Source organism: Diaporthe batatas (genome assembly GCF_019321695.1).
Source record: "Diaporthe batatas strain CRI 302-4 chromosome Unknown Contig00013, whole genome shotgun sequence".
NCBI classification, from domain to species: domain Eukaryota; kingdom Fungi; phylum Ascomycota; class Sordariomycetes; order Diaporthales; family Diaporthaceae; genus Diaporthe; species Diaporthe batatas.
In genome coordinates, this window is record NW_025408560.1 from 1,819,772 (window position 1) to 1,841,929 (window position 22,158).

Sequence of the window (22,158 nt, forward strand, 5' to 3'; positions counted from 1 at the left end):
CGACGCCGGTTCCCCCGTTCCGAAGAGACCGTGCGTGGCTCCCGGGTGGCGGACTTCTCCTGAGGGTTAGCTTGAGTGTAGGGTAGGTAGGTAGGCGACTAACTAATAATAAGTGATGGTTTGGTCAGTTAGTTTTCCCCCTTGCCTTTTGGCGGCTCCTTAGATTGCGGTCTGAGGCTTGAACCTGTGTCTATTTACACTCTGGACAGACGCCCTGTGGGCTTGCCCGTTTGGTCTGGTCAGTTAGTAGGGGCTAGCGGTACTTGAGTGGATTGAACTAGAGCGAAGATGGGATTCTGTTCGTGGGTAAGTGGGCTTAGTAAGGGACGAACAAAGGTTGTTGGTTGACTTCTCTCTCTCTCTCTGTCTGTTCCTGCGCACAGTTCGTCGGATGTGGGCTTCTGTGTGTGTCCTCTACTGTTTATTAGCAATGTTGTAGACTATAGTGTAGTAGACCCGTTGTGCATGTATGTATGGTGCTTTGATTCCTCGCATCGCACCGGGCACTCACTCAACTCATGCGGCATACCCGCCGTAGATCCCGAGCTGCCAGCCCCCTTAGCTCCCCAGGTCTCGGTGGCCCACTTTGGCGCCGGCCGGGCCTTGCAGGCGGGAAAGCACGACCTGAGGAAGAGAAAGGTGGGTCAGGTCGGTGGTTTGCCAAGCAAATCCAACGGCAGCTGCTGCAGCTTCCAACCCATACCATACCATTCGGTGTGATGCTATTCCCAAAACATAGCTGCATGCTACACTACACTACTTTACTACCACCACGACGTTAAACACATACACAGACGACACACGAGTTTCCGTCACGCGGCCAGGACAGGTTAGACGGCTCGACGAACTGCCGACACGCTATTCTATTCAATCCCATACAGCAGCAAGCATTCGGCATCAAGCCGTGTATCACTCATTCCTGCCGGAGAGGATCAGCCAGCCAGCTAGCCAGCTATGGCTCCCACGCAGCTGCCTGAGAATGGCAACCCTTTGTGAGTCTCCCAGACAGACCACGGACCACTTACTGCACCGCAATACACAGCGGGGGAGAGAGGAGGCCGCCACACACACACACACACACACACACACACACACAGCATCATGCCATCGGCTCTGCTCGCCCCCCCCCCCCACAGTGTCCCATCTCACTCACACCAACACACGTCCCGCCGATCAGAGCGACAGAATTTTTTTGCTTTCTGGTTGGCTGGCCTTGTCCTGCAAGGCTGCTTGATGCCTCCCTTCCCTCCTTCCCTCTCTTGCTAGTGCGATGCTATGATTATTGTCGCCACGGCTAACACCGCGATGCCTGCAGGGTCTTCTTTGATATCACGCTTGGTGGTGAGTTCTTCCCCAGCCCGCGCGCGCACTCTTCGAATCCTGCCTGGCGTCGGTGTTCTGGCTGGGCGCGGCGCCGTGACTCCCTGTGGGCTGGACGGTCTTGACGCCTTGCTTGCTACTGTCCGGGGAGGAGGCACTTGCGGGCGGTCTGCGCATCTGGGGCTCGCCTAGGGGCTGCCCGTTTGGTTGACGACGGGACGGGACATCGCTGGGCGCCGCCGACCCGTGTTGCCACCGTGTCTGGTCTGTCTGCGAGCCGTGAGCCGCGAGCCGGCATTGCCCAGCCTGGCTGCCCTTGTGCCATGGACCAGGACGGCCTGCGGATGAGGAGGAGGAGGAGGAGCAAAACGGGCCGTCACCTCTCCCTTGTCAGTCTTGCTTGCTGATGAGTGTGGTGTCTACACAGGAGAGCCCCTCGGCCGCATCACGTTCGAGCTGTTCAAGGATGTCGTGCCCAAGACGGCCGAGAACTTCCGCCAGCTGTGCACGGGCGAGTACAAGGTGAACAACAAGCCGCAGGGCTACAAGGGCTCACGGTTCCACCGCATTGTAAGTGTCTCCTCGACGTCCTGGCCAAGGAGCCCAGATATCACTACTGCTGCTGCTGCTGTTTCTACAAGACACGTCAAAAAGAGTCGTTTTGCAGGCACCCTGTCCGGCCACCCCACTCATCCAGCAATGCTAACCACCCCGTCCAGATCCCCAAGTTCATGTGCCAGGGGGGCGACTTCCTGCACGGCGACGGCACGGGCTCGACGTGCATCTACGGCACCAAGAGCTTCGCCGACGAGAACTTTTCGCTCAAGCACGAGCACGAGGGCCTGCTGAGCATGGCCAACGCGGGGCCCAACACCAACGGCTCGCAGTTCTTCGTCACCACGGTGCCCACGCCGTTCCTGGACGGCAAGCACGTCGTCTTTGGGAAGGTCGTCGAGGGGATGGATGTCGTCCGCAAGATGGAGGCCACCAAGACTGGCCGCCGCGGTAGGGACGTGCCGGACCTGGACGTGATTATTGCGCAGTGCGGGGAGATGTGAGGGAATGGTGGGTGGAGGGCTGGCTGTTGGGGTCATTCGGTTCACGGAGATCATTGCTCTGGTGCTTGAGATTGGTTTTGATCATTCTCTCATCTTGTGGGGTGGTGTTGCCGAGGAACAGCACACTGTCTCCATGCTGCGCGGATGACGAGGGCTTGGTCCGTCTGGCTTCGCCTCTTTCAGGAGTAAGTGGTCTGGAAAGAAAATACCCCCCAAGGCTGAAACCATTCATGGTCGTATTTTGACGGGATCCCTCCCCTCACGCCAAAATAATATCCTCTTCACTACCCATGGCCAGGCCCACCCAGGCTGCTGCCGCCACTTTCCAGCGTGACAGCTCGGTACTTCTGGACCAGGTTGTCCAGCACGGCCCCGTTGAGATCCTCCCCCTTCTTGACCACAGGCACAGGGAACCTCGACCGCGTGCGCAGCACCAGGTCAGCGTCAGCTTCAGCCCCGGCCCCGGCCCCGGCCCCCTTCCCCTCCCCCGCCGAGGAGCCCACAAACCGCCCCAGGATGGCCGCCTCGGCGGGCCCCATGCGGTCGGCGAGCAGCCTGAACAGCACCCTGCACACGTGCGTGTGGCGGCCCTGCTCGTGGAGGCCCTTCATGGCGAGCACCAGCGTCGACCGCAGCACCTCGGGCCGCCCGCCCCCCGCGGCGAGCCGCCCGCCGTCGCCGCCGCTGCCGCCCCCGAGCGCGCGCAGCGAGACGCTCGCCAGCAGGGAGAGCGAGTACGCCAGCGAGCTGTCGCAGGCCTCGAACCCGTGGCGCAGGTAGTACAGCCGGGCGACCGTCTCGAGGTTGCGCATCGCCTCTGGGCCCGTGCGGGCCACCACGGCGGGGGAGCCGGTGGTGGTTTTGTTGGTGGTGGTGTTGGTGTTGGTGTTGGTGGTGGTGTTGGTGTTGGTGTTGGTGTTGTCGTCGCCGTCGTCGTTGTCGGGGTCATTGTTGGTGGTGGTGGCGGCGGCGGAGGGCCCCAGGTCTATCGAGGAGTGGATCTCTGCCTGTTCTTCTATCACTGTCGTGGATAGGGTCAGGTGTATCGCGAAGTGCTCGAGGCTGTGGGCTCATGTCAGCAGGTGATATGTATCTCAGGTGGTGAAGCCATAGAAGAGAAGTGCCGGCCGGTCCCGAAGTCCTCGTTCACGGGGCATACTAGTTAGCAATAAGGGGGTGGGGGACTATTCCCAGATCCCAGACTCACTGAAGCCTCAGATGGCTCGGCAAGACGGCCATCCTGGGCCGCAAGGGCTCAGGCAGGCCCGCGTACCACTCCCTCAGCCGCGCCTGTATCCCCAGCGCCCTGTGCCGCGGCAACCCCGCGACCGACGCCTGCGGCGGGTGGTGGTTGTGGTGGTCGTCGTCGTCGTCCCGGAAAGCCTCGTGCGCGACCTGGTTCATGATGACGCGCAGCCCGCACATGGCCCGGAACGTGTGCGGCCAGCGCATCGGGGTCGGGCCCGGCGCCGACGGGTACTCGAGCGCGAACTCGCCGTACCACCCCGGGTCCTGGTCCGGGTCCGGCAGCGCCACCTCGGGCGGGTCGCTGAGCCACGGCCGCCGCATGAAGTAGTATCCTGCAGCACTTTTTTGTCGTAGGGCGGTGGTCAGCGGTGATGTTTCTGTGTGCGGGATACGTATGGGTGTGTGTATGTGTGTGTTTGGGGTCTGATGATGCGTTATGGCAGCTTCACGCGTCCGTTTCGCTCGGGCCCCGCTCACGTTTGGAAGTTGAAGAAGGCCCACGCCGTGAACTCAAGCGCCCTTTGGGTCCTGCTGTTCTTGTGGGGTGGTTCGGGCCTGAAGAGGCTCATTTTCCTGGCCATCGATACAGCGTGCCGGATGAAGATGTCTCCGATCTTGTCTAGACGACGGCGGCGGCGACGACGCACTTTCTTTAGCGGGCGTACTTTGCTTGAAGGTGGGGAGGAGGAACGACGGCAAGAATGAACAATATCAATATGTTCTGATTCGCACTCGCACATGGCCCTGGCACTCACCCATCCCATGGCTGTTGTAAGCCAGACTCAAGAGTATTGACGCTTGTAACGTGGTCAGCTTGACATTTTCAAGATCCTCCAGCTCCCACAGCCGCCTCGCCTCCGTCAGAAACCTGTAGCCGATATTTTCGGGGTTCCACAGCTGTGACCGCAGGGCGTTGTCTCGGTGGCAGTGCTATATCGGATATGGCTCCGCATCAGTCCGGTCACCCCATGGGACACGGTGTATATGCATGTGAGGCTACTACATACACTTCCTACCGCCATGACCGAGTTCACGAGCAGCGGCGAGCACAAGGGACCCTTTCCTCGGGCCAGGTCGTACAGGAAGTAGTCCTTTTGAAACGCAGGCGCCACGCAATACTCGTGGGCGAGGTACGCCCGCAGGAGCCGCCTGAACAGGTTGTCGTCGGTCGTCACCGTGGTCCAATTGGAGGCTCTGGCCGTGGCTAGACGGTCGTCCACGAGCTCCGCGGCGTGGTAGGGCTTCAGGAACATGTGGCTGTGGCTTTGACTGTGGTCGGGCCGCGTCTCTGCCTCGCCGGTGGATGTTGATGCTGATGTTAATGTTGACTGCTGCCGGTCGAGAGCCGGAGGCTGGTCGAAGCCCTTGAGAGCTCCCTCGTACAGCATGGACTCCAGATACGGATTGTCAGAGGTCTGCAGGGGGCCGGGCATGAAGGGTAGGTAAGGAAACTGGTACCTGGACCGCGACTCCGGCTTCAACGCGAGCTGCAGGAGCAGGTCGCCCTCCTGCGCGAGGCGCACCGCCGTCTCAACGTCGGTCCCAGCCCGCAGGCGCTGCAGGATGTCGAGGGCCTCTGCCTCGCTCACCGTGACGAGGAGCTGGTACAGCTCCTTGTAGACCACGTTCTCCTGCTGCGACTCGTCGTGCCTGCGCTTGAGGGCCTGGAACTGTGTCTCGGCGTGTTCGGCGAGATAGACGCACTCCAGACCTCGGGTCTCGCAGCGCGAGCAGGCTGGGCGCTCTCCTGTACACCTGTGCAGGGGGAGAACCAAAGTCCTCGCGTCAGAGCGACACACGACTTGGAAGACGGAGGCAGGCCTGCTCCGCTATCTGCTGTTGAGGGCTTTTCATACTTGGCTTTCGACTTGCGACAGGTCTCACATGCTGCCTTGACGTTCTTCCTCGCCCGTGGCAGCGGCCATTGTTTCCCGCCAGGCGGGTCGTCACGGCCGGAACCTTCACCCTCAACCCCGGGGGGGTTGGCCGTCTGTGCTGGCTTCGGCAGGATCGGTCGCTGTGGTGCGGACATGGTAAAGGGGCTGGCTTGCCTGAGTAAATTGATTGATTGCGCGGGGAGGATGCAGAATAGCTGACGCTGGAGACTTATACGCGGACAGACTATGTAGACATCCAGGCGTTGGATACTATACAGTCTGCGCACTGGAGGGTACCAGATGGATGTCTCGGGGGTAATACCATCTGGCAGCTATACTGTCGCCACAACCCCTGCGAGAAACTTGTTCTGCTGCGTGAATACCTCGAGGGTCTTCGGCGTTAATTCCGGCCACTGCGCAAACAGCATTCAATGGGTTTCACATTGACAACGTTCGCTGGCAAGAAGCAAACAAATTGAACAAGGCTGGCAGAGCTCAGATGATCCCAGAAGCGAATCACAGTCCAACTTACGACAAATGGGTCGCTGTTACGCCACGGGCTGATCGTCTCGGCTGGCTTGACTCCTTGCTGCCGTCCTCAAACCCCCTTATCGGAATTCTTTCCTGGGGTGGCGAATACGGGCTGGCAAAGATACCTAGGTACGTAGTTGAACGAGTCTCAATCTTGTATATTTGTGTCGTCGAATGAGTAAACGAGGTAGGTCGAAACTTTAGCAAAACAGAAAACCCACCATACCTAGATCTCATTCGACTTCTCTCAACATGCTGATGGTGGCCGACCCGACCTGACCTCATAATGCTTGACTGGACGGGAAGCCCTGGATATCTACCAACCCACCACGGAAGTGTTCTAGTGTTCATGCAACAAATTCGCCCACCGAACGCGTTCTCAATGTTGGTTCTGGGGCCAAGCAACAACATGACGCGGGAATACGGTCATTATGATGGGCCACCTTATCACGCGAAATGCCACATTACGCGTATAGCCAGCCTTGATGACAGATACAGACGCATGGGGACCCGATATGTACGACTGGATAAGTCGGGCACGGCGGGTGTCTCGGTCAATGTGATCACTGATTTCTAAATCTGCGGCCCCAGGCTGACCCCCAAACTGGCCATGCAGGCCTCGACCACCACCCGAGATCTTCTTTCTGAGTGCAGCCTACCGAGGTCAAATGCCATGATTTTTTCGATCTATGTGGCTTTTTTCCAACCTACATGTTGCATCTTATGATTACGAGGAGTGGATTGAAACCACTCGCATGTGATCAACTTGAAGCTCTATGCATTCAAGATCGCCATCCATTGTGGAGCCAGAAATGGGATATTTTCTGTCGTTCCTTGCCCGTACTGTACGCACATCAGATCTAAATCAACAAGAAATTAAATCCATTGGTAAGAGATATTGGTGATCGGAGTTGTAAAAGATCAACATATACTGGTAGTTGGCTCCAAGTGAAACATTACCATCTTGAGCTCGCAGGCAAACGACCTCGGGACCCACACGCTACGCCTATCCCAGCTACGGTATTGCGCCCTGTCATCAATTGATCCTTTGAACTAGCCGTCGCTCATCGAATTGAATTCCTCTAGACAGACTCGGTCTTCTGGCATTCAAGCTGTTGATAGGAGGAGCAAGAGAGGCGCAGGGCGATGTGTCGACACAGACACGAGCGTCAGAATTATCGTACTGCTTGGGCTATGATTGTTTAGATGGCACGGAAAATGGGAACAGGTGCCACAGACCCCAACAGCCTAATAACATCGACATGGAACCAACCACCCGTGATGGAATGTATGGGTATAGATACCTAGGTAGGACAGGGCGTCATTGTGATTGACTGAGCATGTGAGAGGGTGGGTGGGTCCAGAGTTGAATCAACCGCAAGGGTTAGGACCGCGAGCCGTTCTTGGCGCTTAATTTAGGTACGCAACCACCGCGCGCGACAACAACCGCGATTCGGGGCGTGGATTCATCCCAAGGCCAGCGCACCACAGGACCCCAGACCATGTCGCTGAGCTCAGGGAAGGAGGAGGAGGAGGAGGACCCGTTCTTCTCCGACGGGGAGGGCGGCCTCGAAAACGAAGTGCCCAGCGACGTCGAGGACGACCTCCTCGACGATGACGAAGATGAGGACGACCCTTTCAGCCCGGCCCAACAGCCGCCGCCGCCCACGCAGTCGCAGATGCTCTCCTTTGGCCCGCCATACTACGGCCGGCCCCCGACGCCGCTGCCCCCGTCCCCGTCCCTAACATCGCTCCTGCGGCCGTCGCGCCCGACCACGCCCGACGCCAGCGACGACGAGGGCCTCAACAGCGCCGAGCCCGTGCCGCGCGCGTCACCCAAGGTGCCGACCTACGAGTACTACGGCTTCGTGCTGTACCTCTTCTCGTCGCTCGTATTCCTCGTCTACCTGCTGTGGTCGTACCTGCCCTCGCCCTTCCTGCACGTCCTGGGCATCTACTACTACCCGAACCGCTGGTGGAGCCTGGCCATCCCCTCGTTCCTGGTCATGCTGCTGGTCTACATCTTTGTCGCCCTCGCCCTCTACAACTCCGAGTACCTGACCCTGCCGCTCGACAACCTCGAGACCATCGTCGACGACGCGGGAAAGATCGCCGTCGTCGACGGCAGGGGCCGCATCGTCACCAGCGAGGAGAGGCGGAGGAACCTGGAGCGCGAGCGCGAGAGGGAGGGCCTGCGCGGCAGCAGCAAGGCGCACCACCAGAGGAAGACGAGCGGGACGCACCCCTATCCCCGGGAGAGAGAGGTCGACTGGCGGGAGTGCTGGAACCAGGGGACGGACGCCGTGATGGATGTGCCCCTGGCAGGCGTCTGTGAGATCCTCTACGGCGGCTCCAGGGGCGAGGACGACTCCGTTTTCAATGTGAATTGAGGCATAATGTACCAAGCGTGTCATTGTGAGAGTTCTTTGCGACACCGTGCGCCGTGACCCATGGCACCCGAGAAGGCACATGCTGGCATCTGTCGTTCCGGGCGGACTTGGCCCCGCCACCTCACGCTAATGTACTTCACGCGGAGGGTTACGTTTCCTGGCAGTCGTTCTTAAGAACACTCGCACCCACTCTTGCTCGTATCGCTGGCATTGTCATGCCCGCGCGTCTGTAGGCCGCGAGTCCGCTTCGGGGACAGCACACAGTTGTAGGCCGAATCGTAAAGAGTATCCGCCGCTGATATGCCTTCGTTCTGTATCCACCGAGATATTCGTGACCATCGAGTCTTGTCAAGTGGATGCCAAGCATCCGGAGGCTGTCAAGGCAGACGGAGAGTTTGAAGACGGGGTGTCGCACGTCGACAAGCTCGACAGGTTGGACGACAGAATCGCAAATTACGACGACTCCATTGAGAACACCAACATCTCCACGGCCGTGTGGCTCAGCACATTTGCAGTAGCGACAGGCGAGTTCCTCTTTGGTCAGTGATCCTCAGTAACGCTACCCAGAAGAAGCCCCAACTGACAAAACCAAGCCGGGCTATGGATGACACGGGCGTCATCTCGGCAGTACTGTTCACAGTCCGGAGCGACTTCGGCCATGAACCATCGTCGAGCGGGCAGGAGTTGGTCACATCATTGGAGTTGGTCACATCATTGGAGGGCGCCCTGATCGGCTCGGTGACCCAGGCTGCTGCTTTTGCGTCTAGCAAATGGCTGGCGGACGGTTCGTTATTGGTCTGGGAGTCGGCTCTGTGGCAATGATCATCGCAAGTCTTGCCAATTCGACAGCGTCAACAGGGCCGGCGGCCTGACCCTTGTGACGATCATCGTCTACGTCGCCTTCTTCGCCAGCGGCGTGGCTACCATCGGCTGGGTCGGCACGGGACTCTTGCCCATCGAGATGCGTGCCCTAGGCACCACGATGGATACGGTGGCTGCATACTCAGAGTCATTATTGCATCGACGTTCATGTCGATGATGAGGGTTTCAAGTTCTTTGCCCAGCGACGCATTTGGCTCCTACGCCGCAATCTATTTCTTCGGCCAGGTCTTTGTGGTGTTTGCACACCCACAGGTCAAGGGCCTCCCGTTGGAAGATGTCAGGCAAATCCTTGAGAGTGACTTTGGTGTCAAGGTGGCTGCGAGGTTGCACAAGGAGCGGAAGGCAATGCGCCACGCTGGTGTAGTGGTTATCTAGCACTACAAATTTCTGGCCTGTTTCTGATTGCAGCTGCACTCTGGTTGAATCAATCTGTGTACTGATTCATGGTTGTCGAGCCGTAGCTCTATGAGTGTGTGCGTACAAGCATACGTTATAACCAAGCCAGGGCAGCCGAGGACTGCGGGGAATGCTGCAATTATTGTCAGTCATCTTTAATGCGCGCCTAGTTAAGGCAATGGGCTAGAGCTGGGACATTCCAGACTACCTAGGCACTCACAGAATCTAGAGTGCAAATCAAAATAAATTGCCTACCTGAACGCAAGACATGTGTACTGTGACAATCACTTGTCGAAGACTACAGCTTTGTGTTGGCCCGACTCGAGTCAAAGTATACTAAAATGCCATGGTAATAAAGCCAGAGATACATAGTGTGAGAATAGCTGCCCAACCAGTACGCGAGTTGTTATCAGCAGAGCTATTCTTCCCCGGCACTGGCAGTGGTGTCGTTTGCGTAACGGGACTTCCCGGGGCTGAAGGCGCGGCGGAGCCACCGTAGTGATTCTCTGACACCACTTCCGCATCGGCCGAGGCGTCTCGATACACAACAATGTCCTTGACCAAGAAGTGCGAGTTGACAAAGTCCTCTGGACTCCCCGCGACATAGGACGTGCACGAGCCGTATCCCGTCGATTCCGCACACTGGCCCCAGTGGTTCTTGGTGTAGGGCTGCGTCCCGTCCTGGCCAGCCACGCCGCAGAAGCCGATGTTCAGCACGATCCTCTGGTCTCGCCACCCGCTGTCCATGTCGCAGCCTACGATGGCATACGACGGCATGCCCCAGGCTGTCGGGTCTGGCTGGCCTCGGACCAGATCCTGCGGGACCTCGGCATGCGACCAGCTCCAGATCTTGGCATGGCCGCCCGTCCACTCGAGCACGTAGACGCCCCCGGCCGGCGAGCCAAAGGCCGTGTCGTTGAAGTTGTTGCTCGAGCAGCCCTGGTACCAGTACTGCCCCGGCGCATGGGCGTCGCAGTTGTACGACTCGATCTCGCTTGACATGTCGGGCGCCTTGATCTCGCAGGTGGCCTGGCTGCCGTTTATCATGGCGGTGTTGCGGTTGAAGCCGCGCGAGTTCCAGTTCTCCATGATGTCGAACTCGCCCAGGTCCGGCCATGGCCAGCCAAAGGTCCAAAAGGCGGGCCATGCGCCGCAGGTCGGTGCGGGGAGGTGAGTGAAATTTGCCACGAAGAGGCCGTGGTTGAAGGCGTCCCAGCTTTGCAGCCTGACTGACTTGCGACCATAAGATCCTGGATCGTATGTGCCTGCCGTACTTTTTAAGTGGTGCGTCAGTGACTACCAGTATTCGATGCGGTACACATGTGAGAGGGGAGTCGACTGTAGCCAATTCGAAGTTGTGCGTGGGCACATACTCACTCGACGCCTATGTAAATCTCCTCACTCTGAAGAGAAACTAGCCCCATTTTCTCGGCCTCAGTGCGGTTTTGGTACTGAACGTACCCACCCGTAGGATCTACATCGTAGATGGAACCAGTACCAAGCTTACTCTATTATCACGAATCGAGTTAATGTAATGCCCACGTGCATAAGTGCGTAGAGATGGGACATCATAGGACACATTATCTACGCATTCAACTACAGGGACATAGGTTCACTCACTTCAAAAAACCCAAACTTGTCTTAAAAATTGGAATGATTGTAGGAAATGGCCAGCGTATAGTTGGCCGTGCCTGGCCCTGGTCCACTGAGGCTCATTGTCAGGAATAACAACCCAGAACAGCATACAGTTCCAAGGACTTTTGAAGAGGGTCTAATCCCCACATAGTCTTATATAGTAAAATGGTTACACCCTCAAGAGGCCACAGGGGTCAGCAGAGGATGTTGTAACCCAGCCAAAGCTTTATCCTTGTCTTCTATCTTCAGACCTTGTTAATATCGGCTAAATGCTTCGAGAGATACGTCTTCTCTAGTCAATTCACGTTGGAGGATTTTCAACTGACCAATCCAGCTTGAGATAACTTCGGGTGATTGAAGCTATGTCAGAACGGTCCATGACCCGCTCCGCTGAATCACGACCTAGGTATCACTTGAGGTTGGCAACTTGTACTGGTCTGTCTCCATGACTCAAGGAGGCCTGAATTTCTGCGAACTGCCCAGCACCCAAAGGAAAATGTAGCTGATCCAATTTGCCAAAGGGTTGGATTGCCCCTGACAGGTATGAGTCTGTAGGTGGATACTCGAGAGCGGCTAACAAAAATACGGCCATAACCGGTCGACAGCAATCAAAGTTTGGGCCGCCAGCCACAACAAGCATGTCTTCCAGCCAACATTGCATGCGGTCAATTTTCACAGATGTGCAGTGCAACGAAGTATATTTCTTAAAGTAAAAGTGAGACTAAGACAATGTAAATAGTCCCTTTGAACCGAACACATGATCTCGGCACCGTTCCAATTCAATGTCTCCATAAGAAAACCCATGGACGCTCAATCTGCCAAGCATATCAAGTAATTCAGACCCACTCCTCTATCGATGGAGGATCCAGACCTTCAAGATCACATGGTATCCACGGGAGGGATTACCGAAGGAGTTACATAGCATCACGAGGCTACCCTAGGGTAGTAAAAGCCGTAATGAGTGGTGAAAATGATTGGTCTTGCACGAGTAAGTGACAAGGCGAGCTGTGGCTCCTTGATGGGGCCAGATCGAAGGTTCATAGTAATCGCTCAATCCGCAAAGCTCTACACATGCTCGGGTCCATGCAAGAGTCCGAGATACACCGGCCCGGAACACGAAGCATGAAGAAAGTCGGCAAAAGACTATAATCCGAACGATCCGTGTATGCACATGTGGGCAACGGCTGGGCCGCTCGAGTACCCTCGGGCATGGAAAAAAGAATCAGACTCGACAGTGAATCATTCAATGGCGGCACAATGACTAAGGAGATCCTTCAGATCTTTGAAAACGCAAGATTAGGTGACAAAAGGGATGGAGGACGCGGTACGACTCAGTGGTCACTTTCTTCAACCCCGGCTCTTGCTGCCCAGGCCTCATAACCCTCACCATACCGTTCCACAAGCTCGCGCATGTCAAGCCTCAGCCTATCAGAAATGGTGAGCGCAGTACAATACAATACATCAGCAACATCGGAGAACTGACACGTTTCTGTAGTTGAGGTTTCCGGGATATAATGCTGACGAGCAGATATTGAATCTCCTATGACAGGTCAGTCCTGTGCCTTCACACTTAGTATTAGCAGAAATTGCATTAAATCACACTAACATAGCGTAAAGGAGGTTTCGTCCATCAAAGTCCTCGGTAGGCTCTGACATCAGAAAGTGTTTCTTGTAAGCATTGACGTACGGCCTGCCCATTTTCTGCCGCACTGGCCGCCATGGGGCCATCTCGTCTTATATGAAATGTCAGTAACCGCATCAATGCGACCAGTGCCGTTCGACTCACACTCGTTGTGCGCATAAGAGCTGCAAGCGTCAAATATCATAGGCAGCCCTGTCTCCAGATCTGTCCCCGCATTCCCTTCCCAAAGGTCGCCGTGGACAAGCCGTGGTACGACTTTCCTGCCTGCCACCTCCATGGGGCGCAAGAGGCGAGGGATGACCTTGGTCATGACCTTGTCTCGGAGCTGAGCGATCTCTTCATCTGGGCCCTGCGCGGCGAGCTCGTGGTCGAACATGATCCTGACGTTGTTGGCAAAACACTCCTCCCAGGTGTCGGTCTCAGTCGGGTCCTGTGGGAGGCGTCCCTGGTACGTTGCTACAGGGAAACCGAATTTACCGTTGGGTGATATACCCTTGGTATGAAGCTCAGCAAGCAGTTTCGGGAAGGTCTCTAGTGAGCACAGCCCGTCGTGCAGCCTGTGAAAGGAGCAGAGGAAGAAATGGATGTTCTTGTCTGAGTCATAGGTTCCCCATGATATCGGCGTTGGAGTGAACTCCGGCATGGTGTCGTGCAGCCTTGTCATGGACACGTATTCACCATGCATCATTCCCTTGCCAGGATCGCCGATCGAAACCTGTGGTTGTGGATGGCTAGTAGCGGACACCCCTATATCTCTCAGACAATGAAACAACTAACCTTGAGAAAGTACGACACCTGGTTGTCATCATTTTCTGTTTTTATTTGGGCCGTTCGTGTCCAGTAGGAAGCGCCATGCGGAATTATAGCTTGGAAAACAGATCCCTTCGGGAGCGCTGGATGTTCTCTATTTGAGCTTTTGGCAACATAGACCAGCGATTCTGACTCTCACTGACCTTTTCTTACATTCTTGTCCAGGTAAAGAATATACTTCTCTGCGACTTCGGGTTCCTGCTCCCAGTGTGGCGTTCCGTCCCACAGAGGATCTGGAGCATCGGCCATGTTGGTACTATGCTCGCGCCGTCACGATAGAAAGGCTCGGATTGACAGTGAAGCCTTGTTTTTCTAAAGCTACAGTGGGCTTACTGAAAGGAAGACCTTAATCGCACAGTCGAACGAGCCCAGGTTTCAAGTGGAGCAGTAGGGCGATGTGTGAATGGGGCTGGCCGCAGCCCTGGAGCGAGTGAGTGGGTATAACTGGCGAGGCCAATGAAAAGGTACAAAGTAGGTCACGTCTCTTATGGGATCTGGAGAAGGTAATCAGCTAACGGAATGAGCTGTGTCTATATCTGCACATGAGCTTGCTATTTATGTGTGACTCAAATGCACCTGTTGGTTGCTACCCAGGACGAGGTTCCCCGCGGCGGAAATCCTGATCCAGCAAGTGTCGCAATTTACTGACGTGCATAGCTCACCCAACCAACTCCCTTGGCTACCCTTCCGCCTGACCCCTGATAGGCTTTAATTCGCGACCAAGTCCGACGCGATGCTGATTCCACCGCGGCTAGGGGGACATGGGAAAATTGGTCAGCAGAGAGTGCAAACCAGGCGCCTCGCACCAAGCTCACTTTTGACCAGGTCATCACGACACGCCCAGATAGGGGTTGAATTTCGTACGACTCTATTCGACTCCGGTTGAGCCTGACAAATGGGCGACTTCTGCCTGGTCCGTCCGTGTATCGCTCATGCTGCCTGTAGACCGTTGTTTTCCTATACATGATCACATATCAGGATGAGCCAGATTCAACGTTTCTACCTCATCAGACTAGAAAGTCATAAGTAGCGTTCCGACTTATTAAGCTAGAAAGGGGATTGCTTTAAAGAATTACACAGATATATCCATAAAAAGCGTTAGTGTGATCAAATCCCTCTTGAACTAGATATAATGCTGCTGCTGCATGTTTGCATTCCTCTAGAGGTGGTGATTAGATAGCAAGGTATATAAGTGGAAAGGCTTAAAAAGGCCCTTTTTAAGTGGCTATACTAGGCTTGGCTGCAGTGTAACTCGTTCTATACTACTTATTAGAGACTATGAACTATCTCTAGTAAGCTAGAGCTAATATAAATATAAGCTAATATCTCTCTACCTAACTCTAACCTCTACCTATTTAATAATTTCTATATACTTACTTAATATAAAGTTTTATAAATAGAGTTTATATAAAACTATATATTTAAATAAAATAATCTTAATTTTTAATATTTTAAATATAAATTTATTTTAAATTTTATATTAATTTTAAATTTTAAAACTTTTAAATTCTTTTAATATTTTTTAAAAATTATAAAAATAATAATTATAAAAATAATAATATTAAAAATAATAATATTAAAAATAATAATATTAAAAATAATAATATTAAAAATAATAATATTAAAAATAATAATATTAAAAATAATAATATTAAAAATAATAATATTAAAATTTATAAAATTTATAAAAATTTTTTATATTTTATAAAATAATATAATAATTTATTAAAAGTTAAATATTTTATAAATTAATTTAAAATAATAAATATTAAAATTAATTTATATAATTTTAATTAATATTATTAATTATAAAAATATTAATAAATAATAAATTATTTAAAAATATAAAATAGTTTTATAATAATATATTATATATTTTATTTTTAATATATATAAATTTTAAAAGTTTATTATAAATATTATTATAATAATAAAAGAAATATATAAAGTTTTATTTTATTTAAAAGTATTAATATAAAAATAAAATTATATTAATTTTAAAAATAATATATTATAATAATAAAATAAAATAATAAAGAAATAAATAAAAATAAAATAAAATTAATTATTATATTTATATTAATATATTATTTTATTATTTAATATATATATATATTATTATTATATTTATTTATATATAAATAAATATTATAATATATAAAATATAATAATTTAAAGTAATTATTTAATTAAAATTAATTATAAATTATATTATTTTTATTTTTATTTAATTAATATATATATATAATATTTATTTTAAATAAATAATATAAATTAATTATAAATTATTAATATTTTAATTTTATTATTAAATTAAAATAAATAATTAAAGTTTTAAAATATAAAATATAATATAATTTTTAAAATTAATTTAATTAAATTTATTATATAAAATATTTTATAATAATTTTATAATTTATATTTATAATATTATTTATTATTAAATTAAAATTATTATAAATTATAAATTAATTTAATATTATTAAATATTATAAATTATTTATATTTTTAATTTTATTATTAAATTAAAATAAATAATTAAAGTTTTAAAGAAATAAAATATAATATATTTTTAAAATTAATTTAATTAAGTTTATTATATAGAATTTTTATAATAATTTTATAATTATTTATAATATTATTTATTATTAAAAATACTTTTATATTAATATATTAAATTATATTTAGTTTATTAAAAATTAAAATTATTATAAACTATAAATTATTTAATTTTAATATTATTAAATATTATATATAATATTATTATATAATTTAAATATAAATTAATTAAAATAAATAAAGATAAAGTTATTATTTCTCTAATTATAAATATAGATTTTCTTATAGAATATATATAGATTTTAACTTTATTTAAGTAAATACTTATTTAATAAACTTAAAAATATATAAAATTATTTAAAATAATTATTTAATTAAAATTAAAAATAATTAAATAAAGTAATTATACTTTATTATTTAAATTTATAATTTTAATAGTTTTATAAAAATAATTATTAATAATTAAATTTATAATTATATAAAATAGATTTTATTTTAAAAAAGTTATTAATATTAAAAATAATTAATATATTTTAAAGAAATTAAAAATTATAAATTTAATTTAAAATATATTAAAATTTATAAATATTTTAAATTTAAAATTAAAGAATATAAAGTCTTAATTTTTAAAAATATTAAAGTTAGAAAATTTAAAAAGATTTAAATAAAGTTAAATAAAGTTATAATAATATAATATAATTAAATAAAAATTAATTATAAAATTATAATTATAAATTATTTAGTTTTATATTTAAAAGGATTATTAAATATTATATATAAAATTATTATATAATTTAAATTTTTAAATTAATTAAAATAAAAAATAAATTTTTTTAAAAATTTTAATTTTATTTAAATAAATATTTAATTAAATTAAAAATAATTAAATAAAATAATTATATTTTATTATTATATATAATATTTAAATTTATAATTTTAATAATTTTATTATAAATAAAATAATTATTAATAATTAAATTTATAATTATATAAAAGATATTTTTATTTTTAAAAATTATTAATATTTAAAATAATTAATATATTTTTAAAAATTAAAGAATTATAAATTTATTTTAAAAAATTAAAACTTTTAAAAATTTTAATTTTAAATTTAAAAGTTTTAATTTAAAGTTTATATTTTATAAAAATAAAAGTTTTATATAATTTAAAAATTTAAATTAAATTAAAAATTATATTAAATTATAATAAAAGATTAATTAAATAATTATAATTATAAATTTTAAACTTTATATAAAAATAAATATAAATTAATTATAATATTTTATTTATTTATATATTTTAAAAATAATTATATTAAATAAATTAATTTTTAATTATATTAAAAATATTTTAATAAAATATATTTATAAATTATATTATTATTATATTTATTAATATAAATTATTATATATATATATATATATAAAATAATTTTATTAATTAAATTAAATTATATAAAAGTAATTAAATTTTAAAAATTAATTATAAATTTTTAATATAATTTATTAATTATAATTATTTTATTTTATAATATTATTAATTTTAAATATTTAATTTAAAAATTATTTTTATAAAATAAATTTAATTATTAATATAAAATTATAATATTAAATATTTTAAAATATTAATATTTAATATATTAAATTTTAATAATTTATTTTAAATTATTAATATATATTATTTTAATTAAAATTAAAAATAATTTTATTAATATAATAATATAAAAATATAAAATTAAAATTTATTTATTTATAATAATAATAATATTATTAAAATATAATATATTAATTTATTTAAATATAAATTTATAAAAATTTTAATTTTAAAATAAAATAATAATATAAATATTAAAAATATAATTTATTAATTAAATATTTTAAATAAATTTTATAAATTATTTATATTTTTAATTTTATTATTAAATTAAAATAAATAATTAAAGTTTAAAAAATAAAATATAATATATTTTTAAAATTAATTTAATTAAATTTATTATATAAAACTTTTATAATAACTTTATAATTATTTATAATATTTTATATTAATATATTAAGTTATATTAATTTAAATTAATATTATTAATTTATTAAAAATTAAAATATTATAAATTATAAATTAATTTAATATTAATAAATATTATATATAAATATTAAATTTATTATATAATTTAAATAAATATAAATTAATTAAAATAAATAAAAATAAAACTATTATTCCTTTAAAAGATATATATAAGTTTTAACTCTACTTTATAAATAAATATTTATTTATTAATTTTATTATATTATAAATAAAATTATTTAAAATAATTATTTAATTTATTATATTTATTAAATTAAAAATAATTAAATAAAATAATTATATTTTATTATTATTTTAAGTTTATAATTTTAATAATTTATAAATAAAAAAATAATTATTAATAATTAAATTTATAATTATATAAAAATAAATCTTTATTTTAAAAAATTATTAATAATTAAAATAATTAATATATTTTAAAGAAATTAAGAAATTATAAGTTTAATTTAAAAAATTAAAATTTATAAAAATTTTAAATTTAAATTTAAAGGTTTTAATTTAATATTTATATTTATAAAAATAAAGATATTTATATAATTTAAAAAAGTTTAAATTAAATTAAATTAAATTATAATAAAAGAATTAATTAAAATAAAAATAAATTAAAAATTATAATTATAAATCTTTTAACTTTATATTAAAAAAATAAGTTTTATATTTTTATTTAAAATTATATAAAATAAACTTTTATTTTTAAAAATATTATTATTTAAAATAATTAATATATTTTTAAAAGATTTAAAATATTATAAATTTAATTTAAAATAAATTAAAATTTATAATTATTTTAAAATTAAAATTAAAGAATTTAATTTTAATTTAATTTATTTAAAAATATTAAATAAATATTTAAAATAAATTAAATTAAATTAAAAGTTAAATTAAATTATAATATAATAAAATAATTAAATAAAAATTAATTAAAAATTATAATTATAAATCTTTTAATTTTATATTTAAAAATATTTAAAAATAAATATATAAATATTTATTTTTATTTATTTTTATTTTTATTTTAAATATCTTTAAAAATATATAATATTTTTATATAATAGAAAATATTTAAAATTTAATATTTTAAAATATAATATTAATAATAATAATTATAATATAATAAATATTTATAATTTTAATTTTATAATATATAAATAAAATTTAAAAATTTTAATTTAATAATAATATTAATTAAAATATTATAAAATAATTATATAATAAAATTAAATTTTAAAATTAATTATAATATAAATAAATTATATTAAAAGATTTAATTAAAATTTAATTTTAAATATATATATATATATATATATTAATAAAATTATTATTAAATAAATATTATAATTTTATTTAAATATATAATTAATAATTTTAAAATATTTAAAATTAAAAATAATTTATAATATATTATTTTAAAACTTTTATAATAAAATATTAAATTTATTTTAAAAGAATTTAAATAAAATTTATAAAAATAAAATTATATTTAATAAATTTATTTTAAATTTATATTTTATTATTAATAATTATTAATTTTAAATAATATAAAAGAATATAATAAAATAAAAGAATATTTAAAACTTTTATAAAATATTATAAAATATATATAAAATTATTAAAGATTTTATATATAAAGTTTTAAAAACTAATAAATAATTATATAATAAAAATATATAATATAATTAAAATTATTTATTATATATAAAAATAAATATTAATTAAATAATATTAAATTTAATTTCTTTAAATTTAATTATTAATTATTAAATTTATTATTAATTATAATATAAAGTTTAAAGTTTTAAATAATTAAATATAATAATAAAACTTTATTATATATTAATAAATATTAAAAATAATTATTATAATTATTTATATTTTCTTTTATTTTTAATTATTATATTATTTTTTTATTTTTAAAATTAATTTTATAATATTTTTAATATAAAATTATAATAATATAATTTATTATATTTATAAATATTTTTAATAATTTTAAAAGTATTTTAAATTAAAAATAATTATAAAAATTAATTTATTAAAAGAACCTTTTTTAATAATTTTTTAAATTATTAAATTTAAATTTTTATTTAAATATAATAATTAATTAAAAACTTTTTATTAAATAATTTTAAATTTTAAACTTTTAATTAATTTAAATTTAAATTATTAAGTTTATATTTTTAAATATAATTATTTAATTAATTAAATTAAAAGAAGAAGGTAAAGAATTTAATATTAAAATTAAAGTTAAAGTTAAAAGAAAGAAAGAAAGAAGGAAAGAGAGGAAGTATTTCTTTACCTTTTATATAAAAGAAGGTATAAAAGCTTCTTTATAAATATTTCTTCTTTTTATAATTACTTCTTCTTTCTATAATTACTTTTTCTCTCTATAATTACTTTTTTTTAATAACCCTTTTTTTTATAAGTTTATTTAATTATAAAAAAATATTAAAAAATTAAATAATTATTTATATTATAAGACTACTATTTATATTAAGTATATTTAAAGTTAGTTTTAAAGGGATAATACTTAGATAGTTAAATAGGTAAATAAACGTTATAGTAACTATCTCTAGTACCTACTAATATATAGTATGGAATGTACTCTTATTAATACTTATTAGTGCTAGATAACACTACTAATACTCCCCCTGTCCTCCTAAGTCCAGATTTGTGCAGTCATCCCTTCGGCACTGAGGTCCTAGCACTTTGGTCACATTATCTTGGTACTCATCTCTGTGCGTCACCGCCAAATTCAAAACAATGCGATGGACTACCAGTTCTCTACTGATATTCTCCTGCATGAACCATTGCATTTCTGGATACTTTCGTTGTCACAACGCCCCCGCCCCCCAGACTCGATTCAGCGCCCCATGGGTGCTCGCCATCACTTCCTTGACGGAAAAGGCCTCTTGAAATCTTTGGTCTGTTTGAAAATCACGATCTCCCCCTTGGGCACGCTGGGGATATCGCACTTGCCACAAGATGACCCAGCCCATCGCACCCGGTGGCATCGTCGGACCTTGGAACAAAAACGGGCCCCACGAGGCGGACTTCTTCCCCTCCTCAGGCGCCTTGGAATACTGTCGTCTCGCTAGCGCGTCCGTCGTGGTCTGGGGACATACATGGCGCGAAGATTAGAACGGATGCTTCTGGTTTCTGAGTCCTCGAGACTCGTTTCAGTCGTTGTCAGTGCCTCTTGAACAGAGGTCTTCTGATTGTCTATATGGCTCTTCACCCCAAGCTCTCTGTTCTTGAAGACCAGTAGATGGTAATTGAAAAAGAGGAAGCAAGAAAGGGACAGAGCTGCTAGTCGTGCCGGCCTGCTCCACACGTCCAACCCTATCCTCTCTCAACGTACACAGGCCAGGAGTGAGGAACAACGGTGAAATAAGCCTTCCATTCCCAGGGTCTCTCCGGGTTCACTAGACGTATGTTGTAATCACGCACGATGGTAGCACATATCTTGAAGATCTCAATCTTAGCCAAGTGTTCCCCCGGGCATCTGTTGTAACCCAAGCCAAACTGTAACTGGATTAGTAAAATCAATTGTACCATGAAGTTTGAATGGGTAAGCGGCCTACCACGAGCCAGTAATTATACATGGTATAAATTCCATCTGGTAACCATCTCTCGGGCCTGAAGACCTTAACATCTGGGCCCCAGCACTCTTTGCTCTGCTGCATCACTCTAGTCTCACAGTCAGTATCCACGGCGTAACAGCTTTCTGA

General features: G+C 41.6%; 5 protein-coding genes across 5 annotated transcripts; 2 read left to right on the forward strand and 3 right to left on the reverse strand.

Annotated features, from left to right (window-relative positions):
* The first annotated feature begins 632 nt into the window (after positions 1 to 632).
* Positions 633 to 2,877, forward strand: KVR01_010704 (uncharacterized protein). The gene is made up of 4 exons (XM_044784368.1): positions 633 to 992; positions 1,316 to 1,341; positions 1,748 to 1,890; positions 2,040 to 2,877. Exons 1-4 carry the CDS (start codon positions 955 to 957, stop codon positions 2,376 to 2,378), a joined length of 546 nt encoding a protein of 181 aa, XP_044640863.1. The 5' UTR covers positions 633 to 954; the 3' UTR covers positions 2,379 to 2,877.
* KVR01_010619 (uncharacterized protein) lies at positions 2,663 to 6,833 on the reverse strand (the record flags this gene model as incomplete). The annotated part of the gene is made up of 6 exons (XM_044781444.1): positions 2,663 to 3,440; positions 3,586 to 3,966; positions 4,104 to 4,245; positions 4,382 to 4,556; positions 4,634 to 5,344; positions 6,786 to 6,833. The coding sequence occupies 6 exons, from the start codon at positions 6,831 to 6,833 to the stop codon at positions 2,663 to 2,665; spliced, it is 2,235 nt and encodes a 744-aa protein (XP_044640778.1).
* Positions 6,834 to 7,474: 641 nt separating this feature from the next.
* KVR01_010318 (phosphatidylinositol N-acetylglucosaminyltransferase GPI19) lies at positions 7,475 to 9,233 on the forward strand. Its single transcript, XM_044786402.1, has 2 exons — positions 7,475 to 8,963; positions 9,018 to 9,233. The coding sequence occupies exon 1, from the start codon at positions 7,537 to 7,539 to the stop codon at positions 8,422 to 8,424; it is 888 nt and encodes a 295-aa protein (XP_044640477.1). The 5' UTR covers positions 7,475 to 7,536; the 3' UTR covers positions 8,425 to 8,963; positions 9,018 to 9,233.
* Positions 9,234 to 10,038: 805 nt separating this feature from the next.
* KVR01_010169 (uncharacterized protein) lies at positions 10,039 to 11,126 on the reverse strand (the record flags this gene model as incomplete). The annotated part of the gene is made up of 2 exons (XM_044786189.1): positions 10,039 to 10,975; positions 11,080 to 11,126. 2 exons carry the CDS (start codon positions 11,124 to 11,126, stop codon positions 10,039 to 10,041), a joined length of 984 nt encoding a protein of 327 aa, XP_044640328.1.
* Positions 11,127 to 12,933: 1,807 nt separating this feature from the next.
* On the reverse strand, positions 12,934 to 14,038 carry KVR01_010341 (uncharacterized protein; the record flags this gene model as incomplete). The annotated part of the gene is made up of 4 exons (XM_044789532.1): positions 12,934 to 13,070; positions 13,124 to 13,694; positions 13,757 to 13,845; positions 13,933 to 14,038. 4 exons carry the CDS (start codon positions 14,036 to 14,038, stop codon positions 12,934 to 12,936), a joined length of 903 nt encoding a protein of 300 aa, XP_044640500.1.
* Positions 14,039 to 22,158: the final 8,120 nt, after the last annotated feature.

Coding starts and splice junctions, on each gene's coding strand:
- KVR01_010704 (XM_044784368.1), top strand. CDS start 955: ATGGCTCCCACGCAGCTGCCTGAGAATGGCAACCCTTT. Junction 993..1,315: donor CCTGAGAATGGCAACCCTTT/GTGAGTCTCCCA, acceptor CGATGCCTGCAG/GGTCTTCTTTGATATCACGC. Junction 1,342..1,747: donor CTTTGATATCACGCTTGGTG/GTGAGTTCTTCC, acceptor GTGTCTACACAG/GAGAGCCCCTCGGCCGCATC.
- KVR01_010318 (XM_044786402.1), top strand. CDS start 7,537: ATGTCGCTGAGCTCAGGGAAGGAGGAGGAGGAGGAGGACCCGTTCTTC.